The 25,364-nt window shown below is 43.4% G+C and overlaps 1 protein-coding gene across 2 annotated transcripts in view; it reads right to left on the minus strand.

Moving 5' to 3' along the window:
• PHLPP1 (PH domain and leucine rich repeat protein phosphatase 1) overlaps positions 1-25,364 on the minus strand; it is a 651,577-nt gene that overhangs the window by 405,485 nt on the left and 220,728 nt on the right. For both annotated transcript variants that reach the window (XM_078687772.1, XM_078687773.1), the window contains exon 2: positions 11,533-11,729. In XM_078687772.1, coding sequence (XP_078543898.1) covers positions 11,533-11,729 — 197 coding nt within the window. The remainder of the gene's footprint in view (positions 1-11,532; positions 11,730-25,364) is intronic.

Consider the following 25,364-nt stretch of genomic DNA (forward strand, 5'->3'; position numbering starts at 1 on the left):
CCTAAAATAAGGAGGGCAAGTGACACCACCACAGTACTCACTTCGTTTAGAACGGGTGTGGCTAAAAATGGTGCAGGACAATTACATATTATATTACATGCCCAAATCATTTCACATCAAATAGTTGCCCCTTTTATTTGTATTTCACCAGAGGATTGGCCTCTCTGAGCCATTATCTTATCCAAGGATTGCGGACTAGTGCGTTACATTTTAATGCAAAAAGTTGGGTGTTATGAATGAGGGCCAGAGATGTAATCCGATCTTGCCACTGTAAATTGGCATGATTGTTTTAGGTAACAGTGTCAAAAATGTTTTTAGTTGATCTCAAAAGCAGGTGGTTTAAAATATTTATAAAATAATTCAAGCAGTCCAAGAAACAATCATTTCAGGAACAAGCTGGTAGAACTAATCCCAAACACAGAAAATGTACATTTACAATGTCTTGAAGCTCGTCACGTTTTGACTCTGCTCAATCCAAGGGTCACCTATAGGCTCCATGACACAGGAGTCAAATCCTTAGCTGTAGACTGGATCCAGGTCTTATGAAGAAGTGCCCGAGCAGTAGTTCTATCCCCTTTCCATTCCCAAAACAGGGACGAGTATTGCAAAGTCCTCCGGGGATCGCCCCTCGGTCCCAAACTCTTGAATGCTTATGCTGGTCCTTGGACAGCTTATCATAAACCATGGAAATACGCTCTTTAAGAAAATCAAGGATAACAAAACCTGCCAACCGCTTGATGGCACTATAGCGGACTCTATAACTATATTTCAAAATGATTTGACATTGGGGGGCAACGTAGAAATCGCCCTTTTACCTAAACTCTGATAAAACAGGCTTGTATTTTAGATGGACAGCATTCCATTTGGTCATCCACCAGGTGGTCATTTACATCAGGATAACCACCCATTTAGGCCATTAAGGTTTGCAATTTATGGGTGTTGCATGATTAAGACCAGCCCATTGATCCACAGATGCATCAGTTTTCCGAGAAATACCCTGCCATTCCTCAACACAAAAGGCAAGTGCATGGTTATTCAGGGAGCAATATTCTGAAGTAATGAGTTGTACCTGAACTTTAGCAAATTTCTCCTAAGCTCCAGATTGAAGAGAACACTGCCACACGTCACTCACCTGCGTACACTGGCTTTACTAGATGTGTAACACTTAAAGCTTTTCAAGCAAAGTTAGTCTACTGCGGGAATGCTGAAAATTAATATCCATCCTTGCAGAACTCTGGTCATTTACAGCATTCTGTCTTGCTCTAATGAAGATTTTATTAAACCAAAAGGTGACAAAGGCTGAACAAGGAGTTTGGGACCAGGACAAGGCAGCAAAGTCACCCCAGCATTAGTGACACCTCAGCCCGTATGAAATCCAGCTTTGTCCAACTTGGAGCTTTTAGCAACATACTTCAAGGCTTCTCCTAGTGCCCAGACTCTACGCATATGTCTTCGAGGAACCCTCACCAACTCCATCTCCAGCTCTTACCATGGCCTGCTGGAGAAGTTCAACTTCCAGAAAAAGACCAAGCCCCAAGGAAACTCCCCACCCTGGCCTCACTTTACCCCTACCCAGACCTATCTAGATAAACCTGAAATTATGTCTAGTTCTTGGTCAAACACAACCATCAACTTTAATTGGCAAATAGCTTTTCCTGGTGCTTTTTGTCATAAAACGTGGAAACTTCACGTCTCCATTTCCCTCAATTAGATTTTCTTAATTTTGTGGTCATGTTGCCTGTTTACATTTGATTTGATTAGTACATTTGTAAAGTGCACGAATGCGCAGGGGCGTCTTGGCGCTAGAGACATGTGGGTCAAGTAAGGTTGCCGGAATGGTGTAAAAGTCATGTTAATTGGAAAAGAGCCACGTTTTCAGTGCATGCTAGGCACTGGGATTTTAACTTAATCCTCTTGTCCACCAGGAGCCACTGCAGGGCTCTTAAACTGTGGGAGACTGAATCGAACCTGGGGATATCCAATACTAATCTGGCCGCTGCATTTTGAGGGCCCTGCAACCTTAGTAGATACGGAGATTGGATCTCCATGTACAGGGCGTTGCCGTAGTCCAACCTGGATAAACCTAAAACTGTAACCAGCGTTTTTAGGGAATCGGTGCGATGAATGGATTGATTCTCCTGATAATTTTTAGGATGAATCAAATGGTTGAGGAGAGGATAAAGATCTGACTATTGAATGTCAGTTTATCATCGAAGATGAAACCTGGATTTTTAACCTGAGGCACTGGGGTTGGGCAGTGGCCCAGACTAGCGGGCCACCATCTAGGTGACCTAAAAAGTGGTCATATTACTTTGGTGGGCTAACCTACTCCCAAATTAATATTTCATAATGTCACACTCTAGAACAGTTTTTTCAAACTTCATAAAAAGCTGTTGGGTCAGGCACCTAGAAGGTTAGGTAATGCCAAAGTTGATTTTGTTTACAGTAGTGTAGACTTGGGAACTATATGGCAACATTGATCAGTTTTAACCCAACCAACTACAACATTTCATGAATGGGCAGAACGAAGTGCACAACACTCCCACTACATTGTTATGGAGGGCATTCTCCTCTCCTAAATCATCTAAAAGTCTCTAGATGGCAACTACTGTCCTGTCTAGCCATAAAATGGGGCTGCATGAGCTGTGGAGTACTGGGTGTATGAAATGCTGCAGGCTTTTGTACCACTCCAGAGGATTGGAGTGCTGATGGTCTCCTGTGAACAACAATTTATGTTGCAAGAGATGAGGCCCTCAGAAATTAATTGAAAGAACTACTTCCAGTGCAAGAGACTCTGTGATGGTGACCACAATGTTGTATTGAAAGTGAATATTCACACCAGTCCTGTGATAAAGCTTACGCAAGATAGATGGCGTCATCCACCTGAAACTGCAGAGGTGCAGTACCATTTTGTGGGTGGCTGACGGCCTGAGACCTGTTGAAGGGGCCTTCCATCTCCCCTATGGCAGGTACGCATTAGGGCACCGCAGCAGCCAATGTGGGTTGTTAGCAGGCTCATGTTATCTAGGCAACGCTTTACTGACTGGAAAAGTTTTCTAGTGCCAAAGTCATTCAGTGCCTTAAAACACCTAATAAACATTTTCGAATTAAGAAGACTCCAAAATAGATGGAAGTAGAGGCATGGCAAACAAACACATCATAGGAGTGAGCTTCTAAGTGGGGGATCTTGGGGTGGTGAGGGCGAAGGATTGCTGGGGGTGAACAGCTGATCAAGACATTCTTAGAAAAGGACAGGAACTTCATGTGTGTATCTTGTTCCACCTACTGTAGAAAGTATGAAATGACCCAGGCAATGAACTCACCCTTTCCCAGGACACTAAAATGATCTTTGACAGTGTTGAGCGTCCATATTTGTTTCAGAAGCTGAGAAGTGTGGCTTACAGGAGAAGGTTACGCAAAAATGGCTTCAAATCAGAGTCCTTTTCCATACATGGACGTACTGGTCAAGAAAGCACCCTATTGCCTTTGTTGTTTCTATTAGCCAAGGAACCCTTGGCAGCCAACTTCCAGCTGTCTGCAGATGTCCTTAGAATCCACTATGATGTAGGGAACATAAATGACTTCTCTATGAGTGTATAGTCTTGCTGGTGCTCTCCGAACTGGAAACCTCAATCCCAAAGGTCTTGGATCTGACATCTGAATTTAGTAGGTTTCACAGATTTGAAATTAGTCAAAAAATTAAGCTCTTCCACTGAACAAATGCCTCTTCTATAGCATAGCACCCCTTCTGGTGGCATCCAACTACAATAAAATATGTGGGGATTCTATTGTTGTAAATACCACACTTCTACTAGACAAAACAGTCAGAAACTTCTCAAAGTGGTTCACATTACATCTTTCCCTTTGTGGTAAAGTGTAAATAGTTAAGATGGTGGTGGCGCTTCTTTTTATATATTCTGTTTGCTCCCCTTAACAATTCCAAAATCAATAATTCTACAAGTGAACAAACTAATCAAGACATATGTCTGGATATCTCATCGCCCCCTTCTTAAAATATGAAAACTGCAGCTGCCACTATCTGATTGATTTGGACTTCACCATAGATTTAGCACAACACCTAGTGCTCCTTGCATTTATTTTCCGTTCTGAACTAGAAACCCCAGACTCGCTTCTCATAGAAAAGCATCCGAGAGGAAACATCTCTGATGCAAGCTAGATTTATTCTACAACACCCTCCTCCTCAAAACCTATGAATCCTCTGTTCAGGGAAACTGATCATGTGTGGTCTACTACACACAAACCTCTTCAATGCTTAGCCGTTAAAAGGACTGGCACCAATTTGGAACAATTCTGTGTTTCAGATTGGTGGTCAACCCATATTCTGGATAACCTGTAACACCAAAGGCATTATTCACTTCAGACCATTATTTGAGGGCAATACAGTCAAATCTTTTTAATCATTACAAATTGAATTCCAACTTGATGATGCACACCTGTAGGGAATCTTAAATTAAAACTACCCTCACTTACTGTTCGGTTATTAGAATCTTCTATCCATCTCTACTTAAAACACTGGAGCACTTTCAGGGCTATGCTCCGCATTCCTAGACGAAATTCATTCAAAACCTCCAAAGTGCACTAATAAGAGTAGGCCGCAAAAAACCTTCGTGAATTAATACATGGACGACAACTGGTATTCCCTCCTAGCTGAGCATGATCGTGGCCTTCGTGGATCTTATGCTGCAATTCTAGCTTATTCAACACTGTTTCTGCTAAGCTTTTTCCCCCAAGAATGCAACGCCTTTTTGGTGGAATTTGGGGTACTTCGCGCTTAGGCATCGATAGCTTGTTTTTTACCCACATAAGGTATCCACGCCAAATATACCTCCTTTTTTCCAACAGTCTTGGGATTCTCAAAGTACCTAGGGTTTGCAGATTCCCCTGGCGGGAACCAATAAAATAGGCAAAATAGAGCTAAAATGTTTTTTTTGCGGGAAAATTAGATAAGAGCTCTGTACAAATTGTCTTTATTGGGTTTTTTCCCCTAAAAATGGCCTCAGCCAGTGGCACGTTGATCACGGACCCCCAGGGGAACGCTGAAACGTTTGAGTCTTACTTCGAAGAGATGTATCGGGTCCCGCAGAATTCGCAAGCCTCGGTGGCAGCGGACCTCCTGGCCACCATAGACATGGTGAGGCTCTCGTCTCTGGATAGAGGCGCACTTGACGCGGATCTCTAGGTGGAAGAGGTCCAAAAATCAATATCGGACGTTCGGTCGGGTAAAGCGATGGGTCCTAATGTCAAACCCATCGAGCTTCTTAAACCCACAGCTACGAAGCTAGCAACCCTACTTGTTAAACTTATATAACGAATGCTATGACTCAGGGCTGCTGCCATCTGATGTCCGAAATGCTGCCATTGTGGTGATTCATAAACCCGGCAAACCGGCGGAGGAGTGCAAATCATATCGCCCTATCTCGCTGCTTACGGTGGAAGCGAAAATCCTTGCCAAGCTAATAGCTAATCGTTTGGTCCTGTATCTGACTGACTTGATCCATCCAGATCAGTCAGGCTTTATACCCGGTAGGAATACGGCTAGAAATCTCCGTCGCGTTCACGGGGTGCTGAGGAGGATAGATAAGATTGAGGAGGAAGAGATCTTATTGTCACTGGATGCCACGATGGCGTTTGACACTGTCGAGTGGGACTATCTCTTTGCTGTCCTCTACCGTATGGGGTTTGGTCCCAAATTGATTGGATGGATCAGGTTGTTATATGAGCGACTCATGGCACATGTCACGGTTAATAATCATTGCTCCGCCTCTTTTCCCCTTTGCAGGGCACGAGACAGGGTTGCGTGCTGTCGCCGCTCCTCTTTGGCACGGTGATGGAACCGTTAGCAGTCTGGGTGAGGGGGACCCGGGAATCAGGGGCCTTAAATGGACCAGAGAGCACGAGGGCCGAATATCGCTCTACGCAGACGATATTCGGTTATATTTGGCCTCACCAGCATGAACTCTACCTCGGGTCCTGCATATTTTGCATATCTTTGGAGCACACCGGGGATATCGGATAAACTGGTCCAAATCCCAAATGTATGCACTTTGGGGCGAACCCCCATATAGCCCTAGAGGCTACAACATCTCAGTGGTAGTACAGGGCTTCTGTTATTTGGGCATTTTTATCACACCCGACGTTAATCTTTTCTATGAACGGAATCTGAAGAAGCCCCTGCAATGCTTGAAGTCGGATGTGACACATTGGAGGTCGTTACCCCTTACTCTTTTGGGACACGCCTACCTGTTTAAAACACGGATTGCCATAAACAAAACTCAACATGGGGTGGTATGACGGGGTATAGGGATGCCGGATTTACGTCTTTACTATCAGACGTCGCAGTTGACAGCCATCAACAGATGGTGTTTGGACCGCACGATGATCCCAATTTCAGGACAGACCATTGGCTGATGGGGAAGGGGGGATACAACAGGGCACTTTACATGAACCATCGTAAATTACGGCTGACCGACCCCAGGGCTCGCAAGGTGGAAGTGTGGCTAGCAGTCCAGCGTAAGCTGGGGTGGCATAATCGTCTTACTAAGGCGACTCCGTTGTGGGAACCAGATATCTTGGGTCACCTTAGCGCATGTCCAGGGTTTGACAAGTGGAACTTGTTTGGGATTTCTAGGGTGGGGGACTTGTGGGTGAAAGGGAAAAAGACCACGTTCGCGGACCTTCAAATGAAATACCACCTTGCACCCTCTGAGACTTTTCGGTATATACAAATTAGCCACGCCATTGACTCAGCCCTCCCCGGGGGTAACCCCTTCCAGACTCCTCCCCGCTGGAAGACTGACTATTGTTAGACCCAACGGACCGTAACGCCATCTCCCTCACGTACAAAAAATTAGTGAATAATCAGCCGGACCCAATGTTGAAATTACGGGAGAGCTGGGAGCGCGACCTGGGGGAGATGGAGGATGAGGACTGGAGGGAGGCGCTTACTTCTCCCAGGGAAGTGGCGATACCTATGCAACTCAGTCTGGTCCAGCTTAAGATGCTCCACAGGGTCTATTTTGATGCCAAATTGTTGTTATGGTTGGGTAGGAGGCCGGACCTGCTCTGTCTACGATGATGCAACCAGACTGGTACATTCACACACATAATCTGGGACTGCCCCCACATCCAACAATATTGGACGGATTTCACCCGGCAACTAACCAGGCCTTATGGCAAACATATTCAACCTTCCCCTAAACTATACCTCCTCAATATTAGGGAGGCAACTGATCTTACATAGACGGAGCAATCATGGGCAACCATAGCCAAACGCAACAATGCCTAGAAGTGGGGGGCTGAAGTGCTGCCATGGGTAAGGGACTGGGCAATCGACATGGACTTTGCCATGGTAGCCGAAAAAACTGTGTTTAAGGGACGAGGCTGCCCCAAAAGGTGGGACCACAAATGGGGAAAGTGGAATAAATATAGGGGTGATATTTGCATTTCTCCCACGGTGGAAGCAAGGAGGGAGAGGCAAACATCGATGAATATGCTGGATGGGACTGTGGGGACCCCTACATCAGGTAGCCAACACTAGTGCGACTTAGTACTTGTACCGCATATATCTGTTTTCGAATGTTTTTTGGATCATATAAAGATGTAGTCACTGTAATAGCTGTCATGGTATCTGGTGAGAGAAGTTCTATATATCCTTGACCCTGCATACATTCGCGAAGCAATGTATTGATTTTGTTTTGCCTTGCCACCGATTTCTGTACAATGCCTGAACTGATGCTTTTTGTTATTAATAAAAAAAATGAGGAAAAAATGGCATCAACCATAGTTTTGCTGTGCTAATGTCAACATTTTCGACTTTTTCAATAACAAGCAGAACTGGATCAAAAAAAACTTTTTTTTAAACCACAGTTTTTGGCATTTTTCAAAGAGATAGTCAATTTTTCCCGATTGTTGTGCTTTCAACCTACTTCCATTTTGTGGTGGACACCAGGGTGAAACCCATGAGTGATCCTGGAAATCTATAGATTTCTGAAAAGTAAGCAGAATTGTGCATTTAAGAAAGGGTCATTTGTGTAGATCCCTTGTGGGTTCCCCTCCCAAAATAAGTGTTGGAGTAAAAGTAAATATATTGAAAATGAGTAGGAAAAACAGCCATTTATGACGATGTTTTTATTTGTAACTTCTTGTCATGATGGCTGATTAACAAAAGCAATATACCATTCAGTCTGCTAGACCCTTCTAGTTGCGGGTTTGCAGATTCTCCAAGAACCCAGGGTACCCAGATCCAACAACCTAACTGCATCTTACAATGGTTCTTCATTGTGTACCGGGTATAGAGCAATTCATATGGTAAAATATAAAGAGTGAAAATGGGTATCAACGAAACCTATGTATTTCTGAAATAGACACCGGATACAGAGTTTAGGAGCAGTGGTTATTTGTACATCTCTGAATTTGTGTGCACCCATACCAGCAGGTGATTCAGAGGGCATTTGTCAAAATGCTTATTTCCTTACAAACTGGCTTAAATTTGAAAGCCACAAATGCAGAGAAATACAATTGATATTAACAAATGTTCTACTATTGTGGATTCCCAGAGGCTATCCGAAAAAAGAAAAAAAAGGTACCTTTAATTGTGTGGCTAAGGCCAGTGACAGTAAAGACCCAAAATGCAACATGGACACATCAAATGTTTCCACTAAATTGCCTCTTTTTGCGCTGTAGGTAGCTGTGTATTATGGGCCCTAGTTAACCCGGTAACTAGGGAAACTAGTAAATCTGTACATTTTTTAAAACTAGACATGTAACGGAATACACCATTGGTGGACTTCTGTGGCTCCCACCAGGTTTTCCTACCCAGATGCCTTTGCAAACGTCAAAGCTGGACTAAAAACACATTTTTCTCACATAACTAAGAACATTTACTGGCATCTGTTAGAAGCTACACATTTCCTACCACTCCCCCAAGTCTACTGATAAATATGGTACCTTACTTGTGTAGATAAGCCTAGTGCCCGAGACAGGAAAGGCCTCAAAACACAACATTGACACATCACATTTTTCCACTGAAAACAGACAATTTTTTTTTGCAATGTGGCTAGCTGTGAATTTTGGGCCCTATTTCAGCCGGCACCTAGGGAAACCTAGCAAACCTGCACATATTTGAAAATTATACACTTGGGGGAATCCAGGGTGGAGTGACTTGCGTGGTTCTCACCAGGGTTACTTAACAAAAAGAACTTGCAAACCTCATACTTCGATTTAAAATAAAACACATTTTCCTTGCATTTCTGTGATGTAAAGTTCTGGAATCTGCAGAGAGACACACACATTTCCTACCGCCTACCATTCCCCCAAGTCTCCCAATAGAAACAGTACCTCTCTTGTGTGGGTAGGCTCAGTGCCTGCAATGGGAAAGGCCCCAAAATACAATATGGAGACATCAACATTTCCTGTCACAAAAATGATCTTAACAATTGGGTAGCAGCATTTTTTAGCCAGGGTAGCGGTGTTTATTTAACCAGGGATCGACGACCATCCAGGGAAACCTACAACACAGACATTTCTGAAAACTAGACATTCAGTGAAGTCCAAAATGGTGTTCTCCTCGAGGTTTTCTTACCCACAATGCCCAGCAAGCCTCAGACTTTGCCTAAAATTGCACATTTTCATGCATTTCTGTGGCAAACTTCCGGAATCAGCAGGAATCCACACAATTCCTCTGGAATCAGCAGGAATCCACAAAATACCTCTGGAATCAGCAGGACTCCACAAAATTCCTACCAGCCAGTGTTTACTCGCTTGTATTGATAAAAATGCTACCTCACTTGAGTGGCTGGGCCTAGTGCCCACAACAGGTACAGGAAGGTTACGAACAAGAGGCCTCCTAAGGGACCTAAAAGATGAGAGTACCTTGTTGTTGGAATTTAGCGGTGTCCCCTAGTTGTGGTTCTGGACACTGATGAGAAAAAATGTGTTGTACCACAAGAAGACAATGATGCTATTCTTTCACAACTGAAGAGGTTATGAATAAGGAGAATCTTTTTGCTATCTGAGAGTCCGGCCCCAATCGGTCATCTGGTCCATTTGAAAATGGAACTGAATAGTACAACAATTGTGATAACAGTCTCTTTTGCACGCAGGTATTATCTGGAGAAAATTAAAAGAAACGCACCCTAAAGATACTGCAGGTGGGACTCCATATCCTACCTCTTTCTGCTTGGCTTTAGGAATGTTATAATACTTACTAATAAATGTTTTCAGCGTACTGGTCTATCGTGGACTTTCTGGAGTCCTACTTTCCACCCCATTTTGACATAACAGGTTGATCTGATGCCCGAATTTGGAATAGTTATGCTTGAGGCATTGTGAACAGATGCAACTGCTGGATTTAAATCTTAACTTCTATAGTCACTTGGGTTCTAGGGAAGATCAGTTTATTTATTATGCTGTCTGGTAACTCTGATCTCAGGCTTTAACTTTCCAAATAAAACATGATTTTAATTGCATTCTACAACTGCATGACTAGATTCACAATAGAAGCTGATAACAGCTTTAAGGAAGCATTGGAGCTCAAGCTCTGACATGCTGTAAAGAGTTATCCAAAACCATTACAAATCAATGAAGAGTAAAAATGAGCAAGAGAGGAATCCTAGGAAATTTCGTTACCATACAACCACATCAAGGTTTCCAGAGATACGTGAACTACTGAACATTAAAACACACAAACATTCCAGTAGAAAAAATATCATGATAATGACTTATTGAACGGATAACATCCAGCGAGCTCAAATATACCCAAATCAATTAGTCAGATCTTTGCTTAATTATAGATGAAAAAACTCATTTTATCGAAGTCTGAAAAAAGGTACATGTACCTTATAATGTTACGTGTATAGGAATTGCAAAACAAACTTGTCGCCTTACTTCTAAACTGAGCGATTACAGCTGGTTACAACACCAATGTTAAAATGTAAAAATGCACCCCACCAAGGTTAAATGGGCTGACTTGGATTTTGGCAGTAACTGAATATAAAATGTCCGTTGAAAACCATTTGTAATAAAAGTCCCGGTCAAATTCGCAGTTCTTCTTGTGCAAAACTAGCCAACTCTACATACACACAGCCTTACCATGATAGACTAACTTGAAACATTTGCAATGGAACAGTGGCGGGTGAGGTACTAGATGCTATAAGGAGGTCTGCACGATTCTTGGTTGGGTATCTCTAATAGTCTGTGCCAGAACTCAACGATATGACACGCAAATGGAGTATGCTTTGTGGCTTGTTTATGAAACCAAATGGAGTAACTTTATATGTGGACACACAACAGAGTCTTGTTGCTCCTTGTGGAAAAATCAGGATACCCTTGAGTTTTGCCAAGCCATCAACAAAGTGACAATAAAAGGTAAGCATGGACTCTAGTGCACTATTCAGCTGCCTGGCACCAATTGGGTTACAGGATGAGTGATCAAACATTATAGATGTGTTCTGCCAGTACTCTTCAGAAATCATAACTGCTCATTTTAGTCACAAAGTAGTTGGTGCCGCTTACTTTACCACCGATGAGTGGCAGAACGTGCATCTTCCCCGACTGGCTTTCCTTTACCGATGACACAATTAAGCACGTTCCACAAAGGATAACCTGGCGCCTCGTCCACCGATTGACAGGCAGCTGCATCTTCCCTTTCCGAACGTTGTACATTCCCGAAAGCTGGATGCGCTCAGAGTTGCCAATCCCATGGGGCTTTCCTGTAAAGGGAACAACAGAGGCAAGTGAGCTTCAACTTATACTATTATCCCTTCAGATTCAAAATTAACACTTCAACTTGAAAAAATCCATGATGGGTCCACGTGAAATAAACAGTACACACTTTAAACATTTCTGAGGTACAAACAAACGCGAAAAATCACTTGCTTCCACAACTAAATAAAGCCATTAGGGTGCCAACAACAAATTTAAGCTTTACAAAAGTACCTTCTTACTGAAAAGAGGAGTTGAGAGTTTGTCTCGCACAAAAAAACAATCTTTCCCCAGGTATTGTAACCTGCAATTTTTGAATGTCAACAATTCCAAAACAGTTTTATTTTATTTTTCCATTGAAGACACATGTATAATTAATCACGCTGAGCAGAGTCTTAACATTTGTCTAAAGAAAACACAATTGCTGGACAATGGTTTAGAACAATAAAAAAAGGAATGTCAAACATTTTTAGGTCTGGCATACAGGTAAGCATGTCGTCAGCAGACTTGTTGTATCTCGTACTTTAAATTAACGTATACTTACGAGTGGGTATTGTGTAATCTACTTCAAGCTACTGGTTGTATGCTGTTCCAGCCACTGACATAAGACATTGTCAGTCACAAAGCCAACACAGAAGCAATTGGTTCTCTGACCTTATTCAATTGGCTGTTTATGTCTCCTTCTGCATCCAAAAGAGTCCTAGCATTCCACCAAATATGGGACTATTTTTCTCCTGCCTCTCCCTCAGAGAAATTAGTACTACTCACCCTGCCCTATAACCCCATTCGTTTCTTTTCCTCACTTCTCATTCTCGAGTCCCGGCTTGTTAGATCTACCAGCACCCCCTGTTCCTTTTTAGGTTGAGATAATATCCGGTCTGCCGAAGGCAGAACTGGAAGTACCGAGATTTAATGTTTCTTAGTGTGGACTATTTGTACCGCCTCTGTTTTTGCCTCTCTCCCATTGGCTGGCTTCCTAAACGGAGGCCAGCCATTGGAGGAGAGAGCGGTCCCTCCGAATAGGCTCCGTCCTTTTCGGATTTGGAGGTGTGTTCGGTGTTCTTTCCACTTTTAGGCCACGCCCATTCTGAGAACACCGAACACGCCCCCAATCCGAAAAATTTGGAACGTTGTGTCCGCCATTATTTGTTTTGTCTTCCCATGAGGATCGTCTCGCTTTCTCCGTGATGCAGGTAAGCCATATTGATTTTGCTTACATTCTCTCTTTTTTTGTGTTTGCTTTCTGTGTTTCCCTGTGTTCTGTTAGCGGTTTGTCCCGTCCGATGTGTCCTGTTTGTCCCGTCCGATTTGTTAGCGTCACCATCCCGTAGTGTATGGCCCCCTTTTCCCAGTGTGTCCGTGTCCTGTGAGCTCTGTTTGCAGTAGTGGCTGTCCCACTTTCTCCGTGATGCAAGGACCGGCAGGTAAGCCCCAGGATCGCTATAATTTTCGCTCTCATGGCCATGCGTCCACATTACTTTTACGGCTGCACTGCCAATGCTTGTCCTCTAATGGTTTCGACATGTGGGTCTCTTTCAGCTACTGCCTGCCTTCGATCGCTAACGCTTTCGTCGTCAAGACTGGTTGTGCATGTTTACAGCCCAAAGATTTCAGCTTGGCCAAGGTGAACCCTTGGTGAATTAATTGATGGTTTTTGCTGCCCGAGTCCTTTTTAATGATTTTCCCCTCTCAACCTCAACAATGTCTTCAATAAGATCCTCAACGTCCGAGCATTTTGTAGTTGTCGCTTCACAAGCCTAGATTGTGGCTTGTGCCCACCACCTCCTTTTCGCTTTTGATACAAGGGTTTTGGTTGAAGCTTGGCATACGACTCTTGACTCTTGATCCTTCAAGAGGCAGAAGGTACATATACGTCGTAGCTGTTCTTCCTCTGCAAATAGGTGGTAGCGGTGAAAGCAAAATCTAACTTACGTAGCTTTTCACATATGCGAACGCTCGCTTCCTCTCCCCTCCAAAGTCCGGCTTTTTGAGGACATGACCAGGTTAGTGCATGTTTGTAATGCATGAAGAATCCTCAAGCTGAGGACCGAGCAATCACTGCATCCAAAAGAGATTTGGAATAGGTACGTGGAGCGGAGGCTGATGTCCATCATGTTAATATTGTCATTTGCATCGGCTCGCGCTCAGCTGATGGCTTCCTTTGTTCACGCTGCTTATTTTGATTGCCTCGACTCGGAAACGAATGCGTTCTCCTGATGGCATTATTATTATTTTTTTAACACACAAGGCATTCACGTTTTATTTTTTGGGTGAGAAGCACACAGGTCACTTTGCCTTAGCTCCGAAACAAGCGTGCTCCGCTGACGGCAACATTTATATATATATATATTTTTTTTTTTTTAAGACACAGCATTCATGTTTCATTTTTATTAGCAATAAATACACTGGCAGAGACTAAGCCGAGACCCTGCCCACACCCCGTTGCCACTAAACGTCGAGGTGGAGGAAAGAGACTAGCTGCAGCTTTCCCCTCTCATCCCCTTGCTTCCGCCTCCCCTTCTGTGCTCCTCCTCCTCCAGCCTCATTTGCTCCACAATAGCAGCTGATTAGCTGCTCGTCACCTAAATCGCCACCCACCTCACACCTGCACAATACGTCAAGTGCAGTATCCTGTACACTGCATCCCTCACATGCCTCCATCCTGTTCTAGGTCCTCATCGGAGGGCAGGGGGGTGTTAGGGGAGATAGCAACCTACCTCTAATTTTATCTCAGGTGAGTATTTAAGTCTAAAGCCGCCATAGGGAAGCCAAGTTCTTTCCTTCCCTAACACAGTGCTTTCCAGCATTCCCTCGCCTCCTTAGTGTGAAAGAATGTAAAGAGGGGGCTTGTTTCACCCCTAGTCTGAGAGGTGAATGCATTCATCCTTATCAAAGGTGTTGGGTGGGGTAGTTTAATTATTTGACCTCTCCGTTCCTCTAGTTAGACAAGGTAATTTTGTCGAGTTTAAAATAATAAAAATACATGTGAAATGTATACTTCTAACCAAGGTATGTAACAGACGGTCCCGAAATATTCACACAGCCTGTGGTTATCAAGGATTTAGGTCGAGGTAATATCCGGTCTGCCAAAGGCAGAACCGGAAGTACCGAGATTTAATGTTTCTTAGTGTGGACTATTTGTCCCGCCTCTGTTTTTGCCTCTGTCCCATTGGCTGGCTTCCTAAACGGAGGCCAGCCATTGGAGGAGAGAGCTGTCCCTCCGAATATGCTCCGTCCTTTTCGGATTTGGAGGTGTGTTCGGTGTTCTTCTTTCCACTTTTAGGCCACGCCCATTCTGAGAACACCGAACACGCCCCCAATCCGAAAAATTTGGAACGTTGTGTCCGCCATTATTTGTTTTGCCTTCCCACAAGGATCGTCTCGCTTTCTCCGTGATGCAAGGACCGGCAGGTAAGCCATATTGTTTTTGCTTACATTCTCTCTTTTTTTGTGTTTGCTTTCTGTGTTTCCCTGTGTTCTGTTAGCGGTTTGTCCCGTCCGATGTGTCCTGTTTGTCCCGTCCGATTTGTTAGCGTCACCATCCCGTCGTGTATGGCCCCCTTTTCCCAGTGTGCCCGTGAGCTCCGTTTGCAGTAGTGGCCGTCCCGCTTTCACTGTGATGCAAGGACCGGCAGGTAAGCCATTTTGTATTTTTTGCTTACATTTTCTCTTTTTGTGTTTGCTTTCTATGTTTTCCTGTGAGCTGTTTGTCCCGTCCGATGTGTCCTGTGTGCTGTTTGTCCCGTTCGATTTGTTAGCGTCACCATCCCGTCGTGTATGGCCCCCTTTTCCCGGTGTGCCCGTGTCCTGTGAGCACCGTTTGCAGTAGTGGCCGTCCCGCTTTCTCCGTGATGCAAGGACCGGCAGGTAAGCCATTTTGTATTTTTTGCTTTCATTTTCTCTTTTTGTGTTTGCTTTCTATGTTTCCCTGTGTCCCGTGAGCTGTTTGTCCCGTCCGATTGGTCAGCGTCACCATCCCGTCGTGTATGGCCCCCTTTTCCCGGTGTGCCCGTGAGCTCCGTTTGCAGTAGTGGCCGTCCCGCTTTCTCCGTGATGCAAGGACCGGAAGTTAAGCTATTTTGTATTTTTTGCTTACATTTTCTCTTTTTTTGTTTGCTTTCTATGTTTCCCTGTGTCCTGTGAGCTGTTTGTCCTGTCCTATTTGTCTTCCCGGTGTATCCGTGTCCTGCGCGCTCCGTTTGCAGTAGTGGCTTTCCCGCTTTCTCCGTGATGCAAGCTTTCTAGGTTTCCCTGTGTCCTGTGAGCTGTTTGTCCCGTCCGATTTGTTAGCGTCACCATCCCGTCGTGTATGGACCCCTTTTCCCGGTGTGCCCGTGTCCTGTGAGCTCTGTTTGCAGTTGTGGCTGTCCAGCTTTCTCGGTGATGCAAGGACCGGCAGGTAAGCCATTTTGTATTTTTTGCTTACATTTTCTCTTTTTGTGTTTGCTTTCTATGATTCCCTGTGTCCTGTGAGCTGTTTGTCCCGCCCGATTTGTCTTCGTCACCATCCCGTCGTGTATGGACCCCTTTTCCCGGTGTGCCAGGTAAGCCATTTTGTCTTCAATTTTTTTTTTTTATGCTTTGAGATTGCGTTTCAGTTTTCTTATATAGTCTAAAGTTTTAGGTGTGTTTTTATCAAATGTTAGCATTAAATAAATGATACTGTGACTTTTTTAAATGCTCTGTACTTTTGACGAAAGTGTTTTTCTCTTCCCCCACACCACTCTTCCTCCACACCACTCTCCCCCCACACCACTCTCTTCCCCCCCAACAACTCTCTTCCCCCCCAACAACTCTCTTCCCCCCCCAACAACTCTCTTCCCCCCCCAACAACTCTCTTCCCCCACACCACTCTTCCCCCACACCACTCTTCCCCCCACACCACTCTTCCCCCACACCACTCTTCCCCCACACCACTCTTCCCCCACACCACTCTTCCCCCACACCACTCTTCCCCCACACCACTCTTCCCCCACACCACTCTTCCCCCACACCACTCTTCCCCCACACCACTCTTCCCCCACACCACTCTTCCCCCACACCACTCTTCCCCCACACCACTCTTCCCCCACACCACTCTTCCCCCACACCACTCCCTTCCCCCACACCACTCCCTTCCCCCACACCTCTCACTACGTCACTCTCTCTCTCCCTAACTCTCTCACTAACACTCTCACTACATCTCTATCTCTCACTACCTCCCTATCTCTAACTACCTCACTATCACTCACTATACTACACTCTCTCACTAACTCTCTAACTCACTACTCAACTCTCTCTTTCTCACTACAACAGTAACTATCTCTCACTCTAACACTACTCAAAATTCACTCTCTATCTCACTACCTCTCTATCACTACATCACTCTAGCTATTTCTATCTCACTCTCACTACCTCACTATATCACCACACACTCAAAAAATAACTACATCACTCTCTCACTACCTCACAACTTCGCTCTCTCTTTCTAAATTACTAATTCACTCTATCTCACTACCTCACTCACAAATACACTAAGTCACTTACACTCTTTCACTACCTCACTATCTCACTACATCACTCTGTTTCTATCTTAATACCTCACAACATCACTAACACTCACTACTTCACTCTCTTTCAATACATCAATCTTTCACTATCCCACTACCTCACAACATCACTCTCCATCACTACCTCACTCTCTATCTACCTCACTCTCTCACTACATCACTCTCTCTATTTCAATACCTCTCTATCTCGCTACCTCACTCTCTCTCTGCTAATGCAATATGTCTAATGCAATATGTAACACATATGCAAACACTTAAGCTATTAACAATAGAAATGACAATAACATTTACTTAGGGATAAAAATAATAATAATAAGCAATGCCAATAGCTCTACCTATTATATTGCAGAGACCATTGCATTGTAAATGCTTGTTTTATTATTTTATTCTTATGAATTTATTTTACGAGGGTGCGACAGCAGAGCACTATCAAGCCACTTGTTTCAATAAATCCCATGGCATCCCATGCAGACTTTATATATTAATTTATCACTATTTAAAAATGGCTACTGCTGCTTCAGCGTGCAAGTATACTTCTAGACAGTCATCTTTGACAGCTTTTTCTTTAGGTGAATATCAATTTCACGCCGGCCACTGGAGCGCGAGTATGCACGCAAACTCACAGATGGCCTTTCTGGAATTCTATTTTCTCGTACTTTGTTATTTTAACTGTTCGTAAAATGGCAGTTGGACACCTTGGGCCAGTAAATTCAGGATAAACACTTTGCAATGCCAACAACTCTCTGCCTGGCTAATAAAGGCAAGATTGATAGGATTTAACAATGCTGGTTTAAACTTGGGGCACAGATTGACTCATTTAGACCTGTGGGACCGACCGCTGAGTTTAACAGACTCTTCAGTGAAATGACCACTCACAATCATTTTGCGAAGGTAGCCTCTACATCATGTGGGTTTATGTTTACAACCCTGCATCCTTTGCCGACATGCAATGCTGAAAATGGCCCATCATGATTTTCTGTAGTTTTCATCCCTACCACAGAAACATAGCAAGCAATAATGGAAAGATCAACAAGGTTTCAAAGTCTGCAGTAATGAGTGTGAGGCACACTGAAGCGGAGTAAGTAGGTGGATAGATATTGTGGTAAGATACTTACCACTATTTTCATCAACCTGCTTGATCAGTCACACTCTACGTAAATCAGTGGGAACAGGTTGACCGACCTACAGACTTTAGCGCTCAGATTAATTGTTTGGACTTTCACTGCATGCAATCAACTTCCTGTCATCTTGGCTTAGACGATTACTAAACTGCTCAATTCCCTATATCAGGTGAACCACTTTGGCCCATTTCCCTGTTCCATCAATCATCTGTGCCGCCCCTATTTCTGCTATACCTGGTGCAATGATATCTGCTAATGAGCTAGAGAAACATACTTCAGAACAAGCATTGGAAATGCAATAGGTCTCGCATTAGAAAAGTTGTAGTTATTGGTCTTGTAAATGACATTTTATTTATTTGTTGGTTTTTAAAATTGCTAAATTGATGGCTTTGTCATTTACAATGCCAATAGTTATAACTTTCGCGAATGTGACACCTATAGCATTTGGAATGCAACATGTTTTGTATTTACGTCACTTAGATGGCAGCTCTGGTCGTTAGGCCACATCTCTAGAGAGCAGGAGAGTGCAGCAGGGGAGAGAAGCACAGCAATGCAATAGGTCTCGCATTAGGAAAATTTGAGCTATTGGTATTGTAAAGGACACATTTTTTATTTATGTGCTTGTTTTGAAATTAGCGAAATTAATAGCTTTGTTATTTTCAATGGCAATAGTTTTATCTTTCGCAAATGTGACACCTATTGTAACACAATATGTGTTGTGAGGGTGGGTGAGGGGTTGAGGGTGAGTGAGGGTGAGGGGTTGAGGGTGAGTGAGGGTGGGGTTGAGGGTGAGTGAGGGTGGGGTTGAGGGTGAGTGAGGGTGAGGGTGAGTGAGGGTGAGGGTGAGGGGTTGAGGGTGAGTGAGGGTGAGGGTGAGTGAGGGTGAGGGGTTGAGGGTGAGGGTGAGTGAGGGTGAGGGGTTGAGGGAGGGTGAGGGTGAGGGTGAGTGAGGGTGAGGGGTTGAGGGAGGGTGAGGGTGAGGGTGAGTGAGGGTGAGGGGTTGAGGGTGAGTGAGGGTGAGGGGTTGAGGGTGAGTGAGGGTGAGGGGTTGAGGGTGAGTGAGGGTGAGGGGTTGAGGGTGAGTGAGGGTGAGGGGTTGAGGGTGGGTGAGGGGTTGAGGGTGAGACAGACAGAGCACACGGCGCAAACACACACAGGAGGCTGCACGTACGGCAATCGCAGAAGGCTCACGCACACAGCGTGCATAAGGTATACCTACATAGCAGATGACGAAGTGAATGTACACACAAACTGTGCCTACAACAGTAAATGCATTCCTTTAGAGAACACACACTTAGAGTATACAAAACATGGCGCACGCCTGCGGGCATAGTCACAAATAGGCACCCATACAGTCTGCGAGTACAGTAGACGCATGCACACAGCAGAAGGCAGCCTGCATAGAAAGACACGAGTGGAGCGCACACGCAGGGACATTCACAGCGTCCACATGCACAGAGCGGGGTCACAGCTGACGCGGCGCTCGTGCAGGATACAACACACATGATTGAAGAGAGAGACAACTTGGAGGAATGCTTGTAGGTGTGTGTGTAGACGATGAGGGTGTGAAGCAGCAGGAATTTAATCTCCTATTTTTTATATGAAATGTTGAGTTGCCCATAAAACTGTGTCTTGTTAAAAGGGTTATAAAAATAGTTATGATTAAAATCCGTGACTCGCTCAGTTTTCTGATTGACATTGTATCAGCTGGGATAGATAGTCAAAGCTGTCTAGTAGAAACTTCCAGTAAATTAGTATCGGGAGAGGCGGCATAACATGATTATTCGCTCTGCATAGGAGCTCTTTAGATGATGCAGTCTAATAAAAAAATAGAGGTTTGCCAATGACATTTTGCTCCAAATTCAAAGATACAGCTAACTGCTGATTTACCTTAATCAGTGACACGGTGAAGCATGAACGCATGCGGTAATGACGGAGATGCAGTTCTTGACCCGAGTTACAGTTTCACGTTTCTTACTGGGGGTTGTTTTGCAACTTTACAGATTGGAATAATAATAATCCACTTTGCTGAACAATATAACATGTGAATTCACCACGAACCTATTGCAACTCGGTGTAAAAAGATAAAATCCCAAATCAAGACACAAGTATTGTTGCAAAAGGTGGTGTGAAGCAGCATGAAAAGACAGCACCAACCCTAACGAAAACGAGTCAAAAGAAACACGAGAGACGGCGGAGGGCATTGCTGTGGGGAGAGGGGAGGAGAAATGCGACACGGCGGGCAGGGGAGGGGGCGGAGCGGGTAGAGCGGCATGTGGGTGTGAAGCAGCCGGGGCCTTTGAAGTGAAGCTAAGCTTCACTTCAAAAGGTGTGGGAGGAATGCGGCTGAGGGAACAGACGGCGATTTGGTGATGTGCACGCGCATTTTAGGTCAATGCGCAAGCGCATTGACCTAAAAGCCAAGGGCACAGCACCAAATCGCCGCAGTTAGGTAAACTTTGATTAAAGCCCTATAGTCTCGCTCTGCTCAATGCGCATGCGCATTGACAGGCGAGACCTAAAAACAGGTAGCTTGGAGATAAGATCTGAACACCATATTGCCCCTGGCTAGTAAGTACAGAACATTAGTGTCTGGCAATGTTTAACTGTGTGGCGAGTATCGCTGCAACTTTCACCACGTGATTTCTGGGTGTAATGGCTTGGGAGGGTTGGCTTGAGTAGGGATCACTAACAGTAACATTTATCAGTAAGAATTTGTTTCAGGGGCAGGGTGAAAGCTTAAAGACTAGCTCAGAGTGAAGGGTAACAAAAATATATTTAAGAATTCGTATTCCACTAATAATGTTATAATCAAGTTTAAATTAGCGTCTAGCTACTGTGATGTTTACTAAAGAATTCAAATGATGGCATGCCGCGCACTCATTGGAGTCACAATGACTAGGCACCCAGAAGGTCTACAAATCGAGAATCTTATAAGGCCATGCTTCACAAATGTTTTAGAAGCACAACCTACTTCATAGTAAAACAGACCTTCGCAACCTACCTTGCTTTAATGGATGAGATGGCCTTTTTTTAGTGTAAGTAAAGTACTGTGTGGTAGGTAGCTCATCATTTAACGAAAGCATATTTTCCACTGAAATGGCCACTAGATTTCCACAGACAAATAGTTTTACTGATACAACTATACTGCACATAAACGATAATGTGTAGAAATCGGGTTTCAGAGAATATTATTGGTGGATCACCAAGTTAAGTGTCTTGATTTGTTCCGATGCTATTAAAATCTTAGTTTACATCACCTGCACAATTACAAAAAATTTGCTTCATTTTTGCTTTTCTAACTGCTGAATGTGAAAGTTAATTTACAGGTATTTACATTGTGTTCTGCTACGAAACAAATTATATTCAACACCATTTCCTCTCACATCATGTACCCCAGAAAGATTGCCACATAATTCACTTTACATTCACAGACTGTAAAGTGTGAAGAGTTTATAAACACTAATATCCATGTTAAAAAATAAGCAGCAGAAGACAAGGCCTGACATTTGACTTATGTGCATCTTTATTTATTGCACTTTAGCGTCGCCAATAATTGGCTCGAGTGGGAAACAAAGTACTTGGATCACTAAATTGTGGCGAAAAGTTGGAAACAATGTTACTTCCAAGGCGGGAAGTTAGGCTGGTGTAAGAAGGTTTACAATCTTCTGCAGGCGCCTAGTTGTCTTTCCCAGCTGCTGATGTAAGCTCAGGAGCAAAGCTGCAGTCACGCGAGATGAACGCCCTCAGTTTACTGCTCACTCCAGGCCTATAGTGAACAAAGTTTGCAAAACAACACATAGAAGGACAGGTGACCCCCCACTCCTTCCTGCCCAAGTGCAGAAATCAAGTCAATTGATGTAGTACAACCGAACATGGATGCATGAGGTGAAATGTTGCAATTCAAAACAACCCAAACCCCTCCGCCACCATGTCAATAAGAAAATGCCTATTTGAGGAGCACACAATAACAAGCATATTTGTACCAACTAGAAGAATCCAAAACCTAGAACCAGTTCTGGTGTTCGTGTCTTGCTCTGATAAACATTAGCCAGGCTATGTGATCAACGCTTGCAGGGACTAAATCCCTTTCTCTAGGGTGCACAGAGAAAGGTTTTTCCATTGCCTACAGGTTTATTGGCTTGTCTCTACTGGGGAGGACCGGTTCTGCAATGGCAAGGAAGCAATACCAAGTCTCGCGGAACCAATGACAGAGAAAGTCGACAAACTCATTAAACCTTAATTACGCAGGGCGTAGCTTCATGGTGCTGGTGGCTTGCAGCATAGCTTCATGGTACTTGTGACTAGCCTTGTCACAAGCGAGGAGAGGCTACACCCAAGGCCTGCTGTGGCAGGAAGGGCTGGGAGCAGCAATCAGGCGACTATGCCCAAAAACATTACTTAACCTGCACATTAGATACTTCAGACTTTTTTTCAGGTCTTCAAAACAGAAGCTGAATAGGGTTATACACATGCTAAGGAGCACCTACCTGCAAAGCCAATAGGTCTGGCCTTGGCAAGTTGATGCAAAGTTTTTATTTATAGCAAGCAGATATAGAAATAAAATGAACAAACAAGAAAACACGCCACTGCGTAAAAGTGGTGTTCAAATGCTTGCAATAAATATTTGCATTTAAAAAAAACAATCGCCACCTGAAATTTTAATAGAAAGGTATAAATGGTTTTTCTATCGGAAAGGCATACTTTGAAAAGACACAGAACTTCTCATTAGTTTCACTGTACATCAATAAATATAACCTTAGGATAGTTCAAATACACAAGAATGACTTAAAAAAGGATAAAGATTGTAAAGTAGACACAAAACACTGGCAAAGTAGATAAGAGTATTTGCCATCAGCCCTGGCAATGAAGTGCACTTTATTTTAGGCAAATGTGCACATGTAATCAGGCAAAAAATGCCATCACTTGCAGTGCGTAAAGACAATTACTGAAGTAAGCTGACCCACTGCCTAATGTAATATGTGTTAGTTAAACAAATGTGAATACAGTTTAGCCCATCAATTGATACAAACGGCCAACCAAAAGTACCCCCCAATGTATGCATATATGAACGTATATTTATTGATTGATTTTTTCAATTACATGAGGCTAGCGCTCTCTATACGAGGCTCAAAGAGGAGCATGGGTGTGCAAAGAACTACAGAATAATTCTTACAGATTTAAGAGATATGCCAACAGACTGCTGTGTTAGGTTACACCAAGATTCGGTTTACACACTTCTGAAATGCATACTAGACAATGAAGAAAAAGTGCGGATAATGAAAAAAAATGTAAACTGTCGTACTGTTGGGGCACAATCCATACATGGGCTGTACAAAAATGGGGTTAAAATGAGCTAACACAAAGTAGGTGAAAACTGAATTCTTGGGGAAGAACCAATCACTGCATGAATACCATCAGCTAGTATTTTTAGGCCACTACCTCCTTAACTAGTACCCTAGGTTCTATTCTTTCAAGAGAATTAATTATGATTAAGGTGCATGTATATGCCACCTCTTGCTATTCCATCTCTCATCCTTTTCTGCTTCTCGCCACACACAGTACCAGGGTGTTTTCTTTTTATTTAAAAAAAAAAAAAAAACATCAAGTAAGGAAACAACAAACCATCCTGAAGACCTAGTCAGATTTCTTCCTTTCTTTTCCTACAGCTTGTCTCCAAAGGCCATTCTTCTAACTTGCAAACGAAACAGAAACTTTGAGATTAGGTAGAGTTTCCTCTCAAATCACTTCCTTTTCACTTATTGTCAGGCACATCCATCAACCTCCAGTACTCCTGTTATTGGCCCCTTCAAATCAGGTACAGCATCAGTGTTTCATGATTGGCAGGCATCTTGATTTGATTGGAAAAAACACTAAAATCCTGTTAATCAGCAACCCTCCAACAAACTTAAATGGTGATAGTTGTTAGAAGCTTTTCCATCTCCAGCACAATTCATTTAGGAGTTTGGATTGATACAGAGCTGTTTCTCACAGCAAGCCATAGTTAGTTGTCAAAAACATCATTAGGTAGGGTAGTAAATTATCTGTATAGATTAAATCATTTATATTAAAATAATTGAGACTCTTATCCTGTGTAGGTTACATAACTGCAACATAATTAACTCACTGGAGCACATGAGATAAACTACTTAAACTAATGTGAAAGCAAAACCACTATCTAAATCTAAATGCAAACTCTCAGAGCAATTTCAGTGTCCAGAGAACTGTTTGTTAAGACATGTTGTATCTCACTCGCAATTTAATCTAACTGCTAATTAGTTGCTTTGACTGCACAAAACTATATCGGTGACAGTCCTCCTGTCATTAATATTATCTATAGCTTACATCTGTCTATATAGGAAGGATGCTGTAAGAAGGACATCCTTTCTAGATTTTTAAACTATCATGCTTATTCGATCTGTGAACGATTATTCTCCATCTCTTTTATCCCTTCTTTCTAGGAGAACAAGTTCTGAATCTTGGTACAGAGGACCCAGACTCTGTTTAAATAATTATCACTTGCAGAGCCTCTCTACAAAAGCAACCTAACACTTCAGCATGCTCCTATAAACACCTAAAAGACCATGCTGGAGCTCTCAATCGAAAGCAGAAGCATGAGCAAACGACCCACATCGAGCTCACCGATTGTACACGTATCAAACAATAATGCTCGTTGTGACTCAAAATTCATTCCCATGTGACAACTGCCTCTTCAAAAAGAAAGGTTGGGTCCTTTTTATTTTACAAAGCGATAAAGTTGCAAGTCTACCTTCACTTATTGTATTCATTATCAATTCCCAGGCACAAGCAAATAGAGGATTACTCCAAAGACCATCTCTGAATGTCTTGGAAGTCATTATTTCTCTCGTCATGTGTTTCTGACCTTCCTGTGCCCAGTACAGGAAGGATAACTGGCTCGCAGTCAGATTTCAAGGACAGCAGGGATACCAAAATAATACTCCTCATTCCAGTC

The sequence above is a fragment of the Lissotriton helveticus genome, chromosome 4_1, assembly GCF_964261635.1.
Source record: "Lissotriton helveticus chromosome 4_1, aLisHel1.1, whole genome shotgun sequence".
Lineage (NCBI taxonomy): Eukaryota > Metazoa > Chordata > Amphibia > Caudata > Salamandridae > Lissotriton > Lissotriton helveticus.